The sequence below is a fragment of the Nomascus leucogenys genome, chromosome 5 (genome assembly GCF_006542625.1).
Source record: "Nomascus leucogenys isolate Asia chromosome 5, Asia_NLE_v1, whole genome shotgun sequence".
Lineage (NCBI taxonomy): Eukaryota > Metazoa > Chordata > Mammalia > Primates > Hylobatidae > Nomascus > Nomascus leucogenys.
The window spans coordinates 129,022,919-129,037,407 of NC_044385.1; the positions used below are offsets into that span (position 1 = coordinate 129,022,919).

General features: G+C 40.7%; 1 protein-coding gene across 3 annotated transcripts; it reads right to left on the bottom strand.

The window, feature by feature from the left end:
• Positions 1-967: 967 nt before the first annotated feature.
• TEX30 (testis expressed 30) lies at positions 968-8,996 on the bottom strand. Of its 3 annotated transcripts, XM_003270158.4 has the most exons (6): positions 8,860-8,996; positions 5,180-5,254; positions 4,479-4,709; positions 3,132-3,183; positions 2,128-2,333; positions 968-1,434 (listed from the first exon to the last, which is right to left on the bottom strand). In XM_003270158.4, exons 2-6 carry the CDS (start codon positions 5,192-5,194, stop codon positions 1,255-1,257), a joined length of 684 nt encoding a protein of 227 aa, XP_003270206.1. In that variant the 5' UTR covers positions 5,195-5,254; positions 8,860-8,996; the 3' UTR covers positions 968-1,254. The 3 variants fall into 3 exon arrangements, with proteins under 3 accessions (XP_003270206.1, XP_003270207.1, XP_030669521.1); XM_003270159.4 differs by lacking the exon at positions 5,180-5,254 and having other exon boundaries at positions 8,860-8,992; XM_030813661.1 differs by lacking the exon at positions 4,479-4,709 and having other exon boundaries at positions 8,860-8,950.
• Between the last annotated feature and the right edge of the window lie 5,493 nt (positions 8,997-14,489).

Sequence of the window (14,489 nt, forward strand, 5' to 3'; positions counted from 1 at the left end):
GGGGAATAAGGGGCCTCAAAAATCTGCAAGCTGCCCAGGCCACTTGAGGCTATTTTAATGGCCTAACGTTAAAAGCAGTAGGGAGGATATGCAAAAAATTTACTGTAAAGAAACATTTCTTACTACAAAATTCTATTTAAATTTAACATTAGCCTCATCACCTTTTGTGAATTTTACAGGAAATACAGAAACTATGTTCTTTATATATAACTCAATACCATTCAAGCTCGAGATCAGGTGATAGCTGAACTTTCCAAGGCAAAATTAAGTGCCCCAACTGCATAGATATAGCAAAGATGTTAGTACTACAATGTAGCAATTATTTCTCTCTTTAATCAGAGTGGTCTATTGATTTTACATACTATGTTGTGTTTCTGAGACACAGTCTCACGCTGTCGCCCAGGCTGGAGTCTAGTGGTGTGCTCTGGGCTCACTACAGCCCCCACTTCCTGGGTTCAAGCAATTCTTCCACCTCATCCTTCAAGTAGATGGGACTATAGATGCGTGCCACCATACTTGGCTAATTTTCGTATTTTTAGTAGAGACAGGGTTTTGCCATGTTGGCCAGGATGGTCTCAAACTCCTGGCCTCAAGTGATCCGCCCGCCTCAGCCTCCCAAAATGCTTGGATTACTGGCGTGAGCCACCGTGCCCAGCCTCACACACTATGTTGTAAGCTCCAAGTTTTTATTCATCTTTGCAAACCCAATGAGGTTTGCCTGTAATAAGTCTTCAGTGAACACTTCTTGAATTAAAGATCTTTATTTCATTCTAAAAAGTCTTCAGGGTCCCCATATTTGAAACATATGTCCACTCCTATCCTTTCATTGAGATTTATTAAAAGATAAGGTGAAGAGATGTGTGCATTCTATAAATCTGACTAGATTAACCATAATGTTTTCCTTTTCTGAAGATAACGCTGCTCTGCAAAATTTCTCAGTTGCATATCAATAAGACAAAAGCACCTCTGTAACAAAATTCAGATGTTTAATTTTTTTCAAAACTTAACTATACTAATGAAAATAAATTATATGTAGACCACCTTCAATATTTTTACATCATCTTTATACAACTGTAACAGTGCTTTCAAAAGACATTTTGTGAAGGACATTAATTTCACATTTAAAACGTGTTTCAAAAATAAGGGAACATTAAAGAACATCAAATTAGTCTGAAATGTATCTCACAATGCTGAGAGGCATACTCTTCTTTATCAAATTGGCTGTATGTGGACTCAAGATAACATGGCTTTTAACTAATGACATTTCTTGTCCATTTCAGTAATTTCTTGGATCCAAAACAAAATCTGTGTATTTATTTCTTTGAAAACATCATTTGTCGACCGTCCTTTCACTGCCATGGAATGATTTGCCTTCTCAATCCAGTGGATTTTATGGGGAGCTTGCATTTTCTGTGCCACTTTCTCCAACAAGTTCTAAAGAGAAAAAGAAGAGGATACTAGACTAATGTTCTGTTGATATTTAATAAAAGGTCCTCTCTCCCCCGCCTATACTGGCATTCATTCCCAAGTATTCATTAAATGCTTTCTCACAGACAACTTTCTAGGCAATAGAATGTGTGAGGAAATGTCCGTAAAAGTGGCAGTCCACTTCTCTCAGCTGTAGCAATATCAGATCAAGCATTCATTACTAATAAAATGTTAAATAAATTGGAATAAAAAAATTTCTTCCCCCAAAAATCTTTTTCCCGAGCAAATTATACGCTCTGGGAAATACAAAGTTGTTTCATAATATTGGGCTAATATTTAGTAATGTGTAGACATGCCAACCCTTTCTCAAGAATCTATTTTATAACAAATAATCTGCCTGAATGTTGAAATGATTAAAAAAATCTACAGTGTAGTAATCCCAAAATCAGATGATTCAGATATTAATCCTTCATTTTCCAAGAAAGGGTCACATTTACAAACTCTATTTCCAGGGAGACAAATTTTGTCACTATACTTATATTTTTAGGTTCTCAAAAGTAACAGAGTAACCAGGACACAAAACTAGCCTTAGTCAAATAAGCAATTTTTAAAAGAGACTGTTGCCAGAAGTACCTTGCTCCCAAGATATTTCTGCCTTTCATTCTCTTTCATTCACACAAACATTGAGTTATAATTCACCTTTTCACACATTTCATCTGCTGAGCCTGACACAAACAGTACAGGATCTTTTAAACGAAAGAGGTCTTCATCTCTGAGTTTATGCTGCTGCTTTGGATGGTGCAGTGGGTAAGAAATACAAATGAGACCCCGAACAAAATCATCACCATCATCTGGCTCAATGTGACACATTACAGAAGCAGCTGCTCTTGAGCCCATTGAACGACCTAAAATCAATTAAAATTAAGTTCAGTTTGAAATATAAACTTTCACATAAAGTAGCAGTGATGGTGTAGGCAAATTGGATCTTTTACTGTTCATCATATCTGTTTACCAACAAATTAACTCCAAAAGGCAGCAATTAACAAGTTGCAATACCAGGCCAGGCGCGGTGGCTCACACCTGTAATCCCAGCACTTTGGGAGGCCTAGGTGGGCAGACTGCCTGAGGTCAAGAGTTTCAGACCAGCCTGACCAACATGGCAAAACCCTATCTCTACTAAAAACACAAAAATTAGCTGGGCATGGTGGTGCACAACTATAGTCCCAGCTACTTGGGAGGCTGAGGCAGGAGAATCACTTGAATCCCGGAGGTGGAGGCTGCAGTGAGCCAAGATGGCGCCACTGCACTCCAGCCTGGGTGACAGAGCAAGACTCCGTCTCAAAAAAAAAAAAAAAAAAAAAGCTAAAAATTGACCTTAAGTCAAATGCTAAAAAAAAAAAAGGCAATTATTTTTCTGAAGAACACTTAAAAGGACAAGGACAATCATTGTAAAGGAATCATCATATGCAAGAGGACGATTCAGGGATATGAATAAAAGGAGAGAAGCTCAGATTATAATACATATACATGAGGTTCAAGTTTGCTCTAAGTATATAAAGTGCTTTAACATTAAAAAGGTGACTTACCAAAACAACAAAAAAATCCTTAAATTAGCTCCCTATGATCAACTAATTTTAATTCTCCATTACCTATTCCTATATTAAAACAGGTAATTAACAAGTATTCACAAGGATTGCACTTACCTCCAAGAAAAACACCTGCAAGTTTGTATTCTCCTGATGTCTTCAGGTAATTCTAGAAAAATAAAAGAAATCATCAGTTCTTCACCTATAAAATATTCCACTGGAAAGGCAAGATATATTGTTTCTCATCATTACTGAAATGTATGAATATCTATGCAAAGATAACCAGAAAATCTTAAGGGATTTTTCTTAAAAGAAGTAAGCAGTCCTTCCTCTTCTGGTCATGCCTTCACTATTAAATCACGTTATGTAATACAGGCAAATATGTGAGAAAAAAGTCAATCTACCTTTACTAAAATATTTAAGCACTAAACTATTTTTAGAGAATAAATTATTTTTTAAAAAGGCCAGCAAAGGCTTCCAATTAATACCAAATTTGATAATGTTAACATCTAAAGTTCTTTTTTTTTTTTTGAGACGTAGTCTCACTGTTGCCCAGGCTGGAGTGCAGTGGCGCCATCTCGGCTCACTGCAAGCTGCGCCTCCTGGGTTCACGCCATTCTCCTGCCTCAGCCTCTCCGAGTAGCTGGGACTACAGGCGCCCGCCACCACGCCCGGCTAATTTTTTTGTATTTTTAGTAGAGACGGGGTTTTCACTGTGGTCTCAATCTCCTGACCTCGTGATCCGCCCGCCTCGGCCTCCCAAAGTGCTGGGATTACAAGCGTGAGCCACCGCGCCCGGCCAACATCTAAAGTTCTAAAAAACTTATTAGTAAGCTTGAAATTATGTAGATCAGGGGTGTTCAATCTTTTGGTTTCTCTGGGCCACAGTGGAAGAACTGTCTTGTGCCACACATAAAATACACTAACACTCATGACACCTGATGAGCTTAAAAAAAAATTGCAAAAAAAATCTCATAATGTTTTAAGTAAGTTTACAAACTTGTGTTGGGCCACGTTCAAAGCTGTGCTGGGCCATATGTGGCCCATGGGTTGGACGAGCTTGATTTAGAGAAACTGCAGTGTTATCCAGCATTTTAAGCAAGGTTTCTAAATAACATACACAGAAAACAGTATCATATTTACACATGCATAGTATGGTAGATGAAATATTCTAGAATGCCAAAATGATGTGCTAAAGTTACATAATTCCAGTGAGAAAAATCATAAGTAGCTTCCTTGGCAATATCACGGAGGAACATTTATGATGTAAGCATTCATCTCCATGGAAACTGATGACAAGGGAAATCTCACGACTAAAAAGTTTTCATGTACTGATGAGTTTTCTAAGCATATACTCATTCAAAGATTTTTTAAATTAAACTAGATGAGTACTAATAAAATTTATCTTATATTTATTAAGGATTTCAAACAGAATTCTGTTATAATATAAAGAAATTTTCTTACCAAAACTGATTTATATGCCTTAATTCTATGTACAATATTAAGGCCTTTACAGGTAAATCTCAGACAGAAAAACCCATGAGATGCAAGATGGGATGCCAGTGACATCAAATGAGGAAGATTCATATCTCCTGATGCTCCATGTGTAAGAATTATTCCATATGTTAAGCTCTTGTTAGGTACCAAACAAACGGCATCTAGTAATTTATTTCCAAAAGGTATTTTTAATTTAACCTGGAATTCAAGAGAATAAAGGGATCAAAAATTACTTTCTTGCCTATTAAGACAACTGAACAGCTATATATATGTTTGCTCTGTGAGGCTCATACTTCAAGTCATAGCCTCCAAATAAAAAGTAGTGATATTAATAATAGTATTTAAGTGCTTACTGTGTCGGGTATTATTATAAGTGCTTTATATGTATTAACTTATTTCACCTTTCTAACAATTCTATGAGGCAAGCACTACCATTATCCCCATTTTATAGATAAGGCACAGCAGATTAAGTAACTTGCCCAAGGTTATATAGCCGCTAGCTAGGATTTAAACTCAGGGTAGTCTGCTCTAGATTCCTCGCTCTTAACCACTTATGCTATACTGCCTCCCACAGTGAAAGTTGAAAATAAGATTACTCTGAAGCCACATAATTACAAACAAACAAAAAACCAGGAACCCTGAAGATGCAGAACATACGAAAATATTACCTCTGTATGACTCATTTTCACTGTTGAATAACAAACTTAAAGTGCATTTACATCTGAGAAGCAAAGGACATCTCCCTGAAAAGAAGATTCTGTTGTGAAAGGTGAGTTGGCAGACATGGATATGACACAAAAACTATGAGTGAACACATTCAGTAGCTAAAATAAACATTTAGAATTACTTCCCTAAAATCTGGTGTCTTTACATGTACATTTTTCTATGGGCATTCAGAATTGGTTAGAGGGCCAGGTGCAGGGTTGGTAGATGTTATAGAAGATAAAAACAAAGGTGGTACTTTGACATGGAAACTGTAAGGTAATTCATATCAAAGTAGGATGCTGTATCTTGGCAAAAAATGATAATGTAAAAATGTATAAATACACATTTTTGTAAGAATCTTCATTCTAAACCAACTATCCTAAACTTAATTTTTCAGCATCTTTCCATTAACCCATCTTCTTCATCATTACAGTTCCCAAGCCTACCCACCCACATCTTGTCATGGAACTTCACAGTGCTGCCAGAAGGCGGAGTATATATGTCTTCACTCTGTTTACTTTGGACTTGGCTATGTAACTTGTTTTAACTAATGGAATGTAGGTAGACATTTCAATGTGTGACTTCTGAGCTGAGGCATGGCAAACTTCCAGAAGCCCTTTTGAACTTTCACCCTCAGCCATGAGAAAAACATGCTCTAGGTGGTTTTGCATTTTCAGCCTGGGTCTCAAAATGAAGACACATGGAACAGATCTGAACCCAAAACTGAAGTCTGGAGTCCAGACTAGTCTAACCAAGATCTGAACACCAGCTGATCTGAAGATCCATGAGCATGAAATGTAAGCCACTGAAATTTTGGGGTTGTTTTGTAGCATTTCTTCCTATGTTAAGAGCTCTTGTATTGTTTAGGATATTACCAACATCAGGATCTCCATTACTCACCCATTTTTCCCATTAACATTTATTTATTTATTCATTCAATAGGTAACAATAACATGGTTTAAAGTTCAAAAGGTACCAAGAATATGTAGTGAAAAAGTCTCACTCATTCCAGTCTTGACTTGCCATCAGATTTCCCTCTCCAAAGGTAACCAATATTATCTGCTTCTTACTTATCCTTCCATATAGCACTGTACTTACTTTCACACGAGTGTAAGTGTATTTATAAGATAAATTCCTGGGGAAGGAATCACTGTGTCAAAGGGTTTGTTCATAATTTTTTACAGAATTTTTTCATAGAACTTCCTGAGGTGAATACATTTCATTTTTGAATAGGTATCATGTGCACACGGTACATTAAAAAAATGTAAACAGAAGTCAAAGTATTTGTTCATAATTTACAGAATATTTTTTTCATAGATGTTCCTGAGGTGAAGAATACATTTCATTTTTGAATAGGTATCGTGTGTACACAGTACATTTTAAAAGACAATGTAAACAGAAGTTTCCTCACACTCTTCCCCCAGTCACCAAGTTCCTTTCACTTCCTAGAAACCACCATAACCAACTTATTATGTACCTCTCCCCATCTGTGTGTGTGAGTGTGTAGAGTTCTCTTATTTCAGCCTGGAGAGCATTAGTCTGATCTGACTGCAAAAGTTTTGGAAGTTGAGTGAGATAAAGGAGATGAAAGACTTCAAGCTTCAATGTCCCTATCTTCATACATGCAGCCCCATAATTATGCCTGGGTTTCTCAGTTCAAAGATCCTCTGTTTTACTTTCTTAAGAGAATAAGCCTCCATCCAGTCTTCTAACAAGGGGAAAGGCAGTCACCCAACAGCGTGAAATGGGGAAGGGGATCTGGATATCCAATTGCTTCTCAGATTTCACCTAAATCATCTTTCTTTAAGCTCCTTACACCCACCTTCTGCACCACACCACCTTCATTCCCAGTACCACAGCTGTCCAGTGCTGCCAGTTTCCGTGCAGTTTGAAGATTCTGTGGTTAATACAGGGTTTGCTAAGACATACATGTTTTAGAGCCCGCTATTTATTGCCAGCGTTTCCTTTCCTATTTTCCCATTGCTGGAGGTTTATGTTTGTTTTTAAATAACCTTAATGTAAGTTTAGTGAGAAACTTCATGAAGCAGTAAATTTAGATGCATGTAAACAACCACCATCTTAATTTAGAATGCTTCACTATTTTTTTTTTGAGACAGGTTCTCGCCCCGGCAGACAGGCCGGAAAATTGAGTGGCGCAATCATAAGCTCACTGAATCCTCGAACTCCTGAGCTCAGGCGATCCTCTCGCCTCAGCCTCTTGAGTAGATGGGACTACAGACGCTCACCACCACGCCCGCTAATTATTTGTAAATGTTTTTGTAGAGACGAGGGTCTCCCTATGTTTCGCAGGCTGGTCTTGAACTCCCGGGCTCAAGAGATACCCCCTGCCTTGGCCTCCCAAACCGTTGGGATCCCAAGGCGTTTGCCACCTCTCCCGGTCTGCTTTACTACTTTTCAGACTTCACGATGCACAGTGTGTTCTTCACGGCTGGTGCACACATGCTGGTTTTCTTCAGAAACATGGAAAATGCCCCAAAAGACAATCCCCAAGCAACCTGCTCTAGGTCATCTGGGTTTGTTTTTTTGAGACAGTCTTGCTCTGTCCCTGAGGCAGGAGTGCAGTGGCGCAATCTCGGCTCACTGCAACCTCTGCCTCTCGGGTTCAAGAGATTCTCCAGCCTCAGCCTCCCGAGTAGCTGAGATTACAGGCGTCCGCCACCGCGCCCGGCTAATTTTTGTATTTTTAGTAGAGCCGGGGTTTCACCATGTTGGCTAGGCTGGTTTTGAACTCCTGACCTCAGGTGATCTACGCGCTTTGGCCTCCCATCGTGCTGGGATTACAGGCGTGAGCCACCACGCCAGGCCACTGTCGTCTGGGTTTTCATCTCTGGCTTTAGGTTCAGAGAGGGCAGGGTTTGAAGCCTGGCCCGGCCTCAGTGCCCTCAACGGCGATGGTGAAGATGACCGGCCAGAGGTGCTGCGCCCACGAAACGCCAGCGCTAGTGGCATCCGGAGCGCCGGCTCCACCGGCTGGGCGGTCGGCGGAGTTCTAGGACAACTCCTGCTCACAAGGGCTGGGCGATCACCTCCCACGCCACGGGACGGAGACGCCACAGCCCCTTCAACTTTCGGTTACAAACCTTCGTGCCCTGTTACGTCCACAGCATTAGGCTGGCTGTCGTGGGGCAAACAAAAACGTTGAGTCCGAGTCTTACAGGGGGTCGGGTCAACAACCCCCAGCGAACATGGACAGAAAATTCAAAGCGGGTCTCACGGGCGTGCGGGGCTCGGCGGCGCTCGGGCACCGGATCCGTTCTCTCCGCAAACGCGCGCTGCCGGGGCTACGCCGCGGGCCGCCCCCGACGACCCCTCTCAACTCCGAGGCTGCTTCGAGCCAGTCACCCGGGACTGGCTGACGTGGTCCAGGTTGGCCCCGTCCGGCTCTCCCCGCCCGAACCAACCCCACATTACGCCCTCCTACTCGGCAAAGCGGACGAAGCCCCCACCGGCTGGTGCCCGCGGGCACCGAACTTAGCGGAACGCCTCCCGGCTCGGACCAGACGCCCCTGAGGAGTGACGCCCGCGAGCCTCAAACGCCTCAGGCGGGCCTGCCGGGTACTCTCCCCGTCTCCCAGGAAGCCGCCCGTCAGCCGGCAGCGCCAACCGCCACCGCCGCACTTACCCGGGAAGGCAAAAGTGGCCGCGGGCACCCAACCGCCGTCACTCCCTTCAGGGAGCTAACTAGCGCGCTCGAAGCGACCGCCTCGCCTGCCCCGCCACAGCGTTCGGCTACGACGCACGCGCGCGCAGGCCACGCCCCCGGGTGCGCGGGCCGGGCCGCAGAGCACGCCGGGAGCGTGAGTCTCCCAGCCCGCCACATCCCAGGGCTGTACGCGCGGACGAGCGGAGCTAGGGGAAGGTGCCAGGGTGGCCGCCGCCTCAGTAGCACGCAGACGGCTGGAAAGTCAGCTCCCGTTTCCGCCTCACCCAGGATTGCTCCACTCGGGGCCTTTCCGCATCCCAGCCACCACTCCATTCCGAGGCGCGATCAGCTCTGACCAGTCTCTTCCTCACACCCATAGTCGATTCGTTAGTCCCGTTAAGGTCAAACGCTGACAGAATCCAACCGCTTCGCACACTTCTACATGGGGTCAAGCCCCCTGTTATCTTTGCGGGGATGATTGTAATGATCACTTAAATGGTCGCCTCGTACCATCTTGCCCCCGCCTGGGCCTTGTCTGCGACGCCGCAGCCACGTGGACGCTGTGGAAGCCTATCCCCCCGGATCTTCCAAAGGCTCTGCGCTCATTGCCAAAGCCAGCGGCCGGCAGTGGCCTGTGCTGTGGCACGCGATCGGACCCCACATCTCCCCTCTCCATCTGGCTCCTTTCCCTGGAGGCCCAGGGCAGCCCACACTTCGCTGTCCTCACCACCACCCACCAGGCGGGACCCCACGACGACCGGCTTTTGTCCTGGCTGCTCCCTCCCAGCGTGGGCCGCGTCTCCTGGGGGTTGGCAGGGCGCGTGGTTTTCACAGCGAGGCCTCCCCTGATCGCCTCCCTGCTCTTCCTGTCCTTCCCCGGTCACCTCACGAGCTATGGATGTATCTGTGTCTCCTCACTGCGCTATAAGCTCCCAGGTGAAGACAGGGTTGCTTTTTGTAAATTTTTGTTTTAACCGTGAACCTCTTGTGTATGAATAATGCTCAGAAAAAAAAAAAATTTCTTAATGAATCTTCCCCAAGCCCAGTGCAGTTGGCACCTGCCCTCTTTTCTGTCACGGTACATACAAGGAAATACATTCCACAAAACCACATAGTCACTGTCATTTATAACAAGTGTTTCCCCAAATTACAAAGTCTTAATACTTCTTTGTCTCCTAATTTTTTAGCTGTGTTTTTTTAAAAAAATTTCTTTACATGCCATAAAATTCACTCATTTGAAGTGTACCATTCAATGATTTTCAGTAATTTTAAAACCATTTGCAACCATCACTATAATTGAAGAACATTAGAACATTTCCATTATCCCCCTGAAAAGTATGTGCATAGTTACAGTTGAGGTAGGAGATCAGCAGGACTTTCCAAACACTGATCACCACCCGCTGAGCAAAACAACATCCAGTCAGAACAGGATGCCCTAAAAAAACGGCCAAAACTGCCCTAAAGAAACAGGCCCAAGCCAGCTAAAACCAGGATGGCGACCGAAGTGACCTCTAGTGCCCTCACTGCTCATTATACACTAATTATAATACATGAACATGCTACCACACTTCCACCAGCACCCTGACAGTTTACGAATGCCATGGCAATGCCCAGACCTTACCTTATATGGTTTAAAAACGGAAGAATCCTCAGTTCCAGGGGAACTGCCCACCCCTTTTCTAGAAAATTCGTGAATAACCCACCCCTTATTTAGCGTACGATGAAGGAGTAGGTATAAATATAGTTAGCCAGTGGCCAGGCGCCCTGGCTCATGCCTGTAATCCCAGCACTTCGGGAGACCAAGGCGGGTGGATCACCTGAGGTCAGGAGTTGGAGACCAGCCTGGCCATTATATATATATATATATATATATATATATATAGGCCATTATATATATATATAATATATGTACATATAAGATATACATATGTTATATATATTATATAATATATACATATCTATAATATATTATATATATCATATATACATATATGATATATATACATATATGATATATTATATATGTATATAAGTATATATATCATATATGTATATATGATATGTATAATATATTATAGATATGTATATATTATATAATATATATAACATATGTATATCTTATATGTACATATATTATATATGTACATATATTATATATAATATATGTACATATATGTATATATTATATGTATATATAATATATGTATATATGTATATATTGTATATGTATATATATTATATATGTATATATGTATATATTATATGTATATACATATATATGTGTATGTATATGCATATATGTGTGTATATATATATATATAGCTAGCCAGCAATCCATGAGTGTTACTCTGCCTGTGGGGTAGCCCTGCTCAGTTTACCAGAAGCAATTTTCCTGTGCTTTGTTGCTCTAATGTACTTGCTTTGCTTTCATTTTACTGTCAGTTTGCTCTTGAATTCTTTCCTGTGCAAAGTCAAGAACCCTCTCAGGCTGAGCTCCAATTTTGGGATTCACTGGCATTACAGCCATTCTCTGTTCCTACCCCTATCCCCAGGCAACCACTAACATACTTTCTGTCTCTCTGGATTTGCCTTTTCTGGACAGTTCATATAAATGGAGTCCTACACTCTATGGTTGTGTGCCTCTAGCCTCTTGCACTTAAGATAATGTTTTCAAGGTTTATCCATGCTGTGACATGCATCAGTACTTTGTACCTTGTTACAACTCATATATTTTTATTGCCAAATAGTATTCAGCATTTTTGAGTATCCATTCACCAGTTGGTGGACATTTGAATTGTTTATATTTTTTGGTTATTATGAATAATTCTGCTGTGCCATTCAGAGGAACAGAAGGTGATGTGATGACAGAAGCGGAGAGATTTGAAGATGCCAAGGTGCTGGCTAAGAAGATGGAAGAGGGGCCTCAAGACAAGAAATATAAGGACTGCAGCTCTAGAAGCTGGAAATAGCAAGGAAAAGTTTTCCCCTCTCAGAGACTCCAGAAGGAATCAGCCCTGCCAATACCTTGACATGAGCTCTGTGAAACTGGTTTCAGACTCTGACCTCCAAAACTGTGAAAGAATAATTTATGTTGTTTTCAACCACATAAGTTTGTGGTAATTTATCATAGCAACAATAGGAAACTAACACAAAAGCTTTATTTATGAACCAAAAATTGAATTTCATATATGCTTCACATGTAATGAGATACTCTTTATTTTTTTCAGCCACTTAGCAATGTTGAAATCATTCTTAGTTTGCAGGCTGTACAAACACTGGTGGTGGCTCAGATTTGGCCTGTGGGCTATAGTTTGAAATATCCTAAATTAAATATTAGTGCAATTAATTCAGCCATGTATTAAAATAATAATATGTAATAACCCTGGGTTTGTTTTTTTTTAAAACCCTGGGGTTTTATAATGTTTCAAAAATTAGAATGCTATTAATGTAATCCATTACAGATTAATGCAGCAAAAACAAAGCCAAATAAAACATGAGCATTTCAATAGATGCCTTAAAAACATTTAATAAAATTTAATGCCTTTCGTATTGAAAAAGGGAATAAGTCAGTATTAGATTGGAAATGTATTGTTTTAATAGTGGTTGTTTATCATAAACTATACCAAACATTTTACTCAACATTGAAAAATCTGTAGTATCCTTGATGATCCAATCTAAAGTAGCCACCACTATCTACCCCACTTTTTCTCTATAATAACCTGTTTTTATTTATGACAATCCATAATTATCTTGTTTAGTTTTTACTTGTTAATTTTCATTCTTTTTGAGAATAGACAGCAGTTGCTCACTTCTGTATCCTTAGAGCACAGTACAATGTCTGGCACATATAATGTGCTCAAGACTTGTTGAACGAATTCCCATTTGTAATGCTAACTTTATGTGTCAAGTTGGCTGATCCAGGGTGCCTAGATAAGTGGTCACACATTATTCTGCATGTTTTGATGAGGGTGTTTTGGGATAAGATTACCATTTAAATCAGTGAGCTGTGAGTAAAGCAGATTGCCCTCTGTAACGTGGGGGAGCCTCATCCAGTTAACTGAAGGAGTGAGTAGAACAAAAGACTAGCCTCCCTTGAGCAAGAGGGAATTCTGTCAGCAGACAGCCTTCAGGCTTGAACTGCAATACTAATCTCTCCTGGGTTTCCAGCCTAATGGTCTTTGGACTTTAACTGCAGATTTTGGACTTGCTAGCCTCCATAATTGTGTGAACCAATTTCTTAAAATAAATCTTTATGAACACACACACACACACACACACACACACACCCCCTTCTATTGGTCATATTTATCTGGAGAATCCTGACTAATGATATACCACTGAAGTCTGAAAGACAATAGGAATGCTTGCTGTCACCACAATTGTTCAACATTATGCTAGAACTTCCAGCCAATGCAGTAAGGACAGAAAATAAGTAAGATTATAAATATGGTAAAAAGATACACTGTCAGTTTCAAATATGATTGTATTTGAGAAAAAAACAAGTGAAATGTATTAGAACTAATAAAATCGTTCGTTAAGGGGTTGGGTACAGAACATATATAAAAATCTATAGTTTTCTTAGCTACATTAAATAACCAGCTAGTGACACCCTGTCTCTACAAAAAAAAAAAACCAAAAAACAAAAAACATAATCTTTTGAGCATTAAAAGACACTGAAATGACAGTCTAAGACATACCATAAAGTAGGATGTATGCAGCATATACCACAAAGTACTAACTCCAAAATATATGTCTATGAATCCAGCAGGAGGTTGAACAACTTAGTAGGAAAATAAGTAAAAATTTAAAAAGATTAAAAATTTTACAGGAAAGGCAACACAAAATGGTCAGCTTCATTAATAATCAGAGAAATGAAAAAACATAATGTGTTACCATTGTGTACCAATCAGATTGGCAAAAAATTTGTAAGTCTGATAATATCAACTGTTAGCAAGAAAGTAAAACAACTGCAAATTCTGTACAGCCCTGGAAAGAGCATAAACTGGGACAACCAATTTGGAGTCATTTAACATTATCTAGTGAAATGACAGATGTACATTACTTATAACCCAATAATTCCACTTCTAATCAAATGTGGCCAAGAAACATGAATAGGAATGTTCGCTGTAGCACTGATTGACATTTCCCCCAAATGAGAGGAATCCAAATGTCCATCTGCAATGGAATGGTAAAATAAAGTGATCATACTTATATGGTGAAGTACTGTCCACATATAAAAAATGAATAAGGCTGGGTGTGGTGGCACATGCCTGTAATCCTAGCACTTTGGGAGGCCGAGGCTGGCATAGCACTTGAGTTCAGGAATTTGAGACAACCTTGGGCAACATGCTGAAACCCTGTCTTTACTAAAAATACAAAACATTAGCCGGGCAAGGCAGGCACCTATAATCCCAGCTACTCAGGAGACTGAGGCAGGAGAATCGCATGAACTTGGGAGGTGGAGGTTGTAGTGAGCCAAGACTGTGCCACTGCCCTCCAGCCTGAGTGACAGAGTGTGACTCTGTCTAAAAAAAAAAAATATACGCAAGTAACAACAACAAAAATTTGATATAATTCCATTTATATCAATTTCAAAATAGGCAAGAGTA

Coding starts and splice junctions, on each gene's coding strand:
- TEX30 (XM_003270158.4), bottom strand. Junction 2,334..3,131: donor TGCAGGTGTTTTTCTTGGAG/GTAAGTGCAATC, acceptor AATTGATTTTAG/GTCGTTCAATGGGCTCAAGA. Junction 1,435..2,127: donor CAGATGAAATGTGTGAAAAG/GTGAATTATAAC, acceptor TTTTCTCTTTAG/AACTTGTTGGAGAAAGTGGC.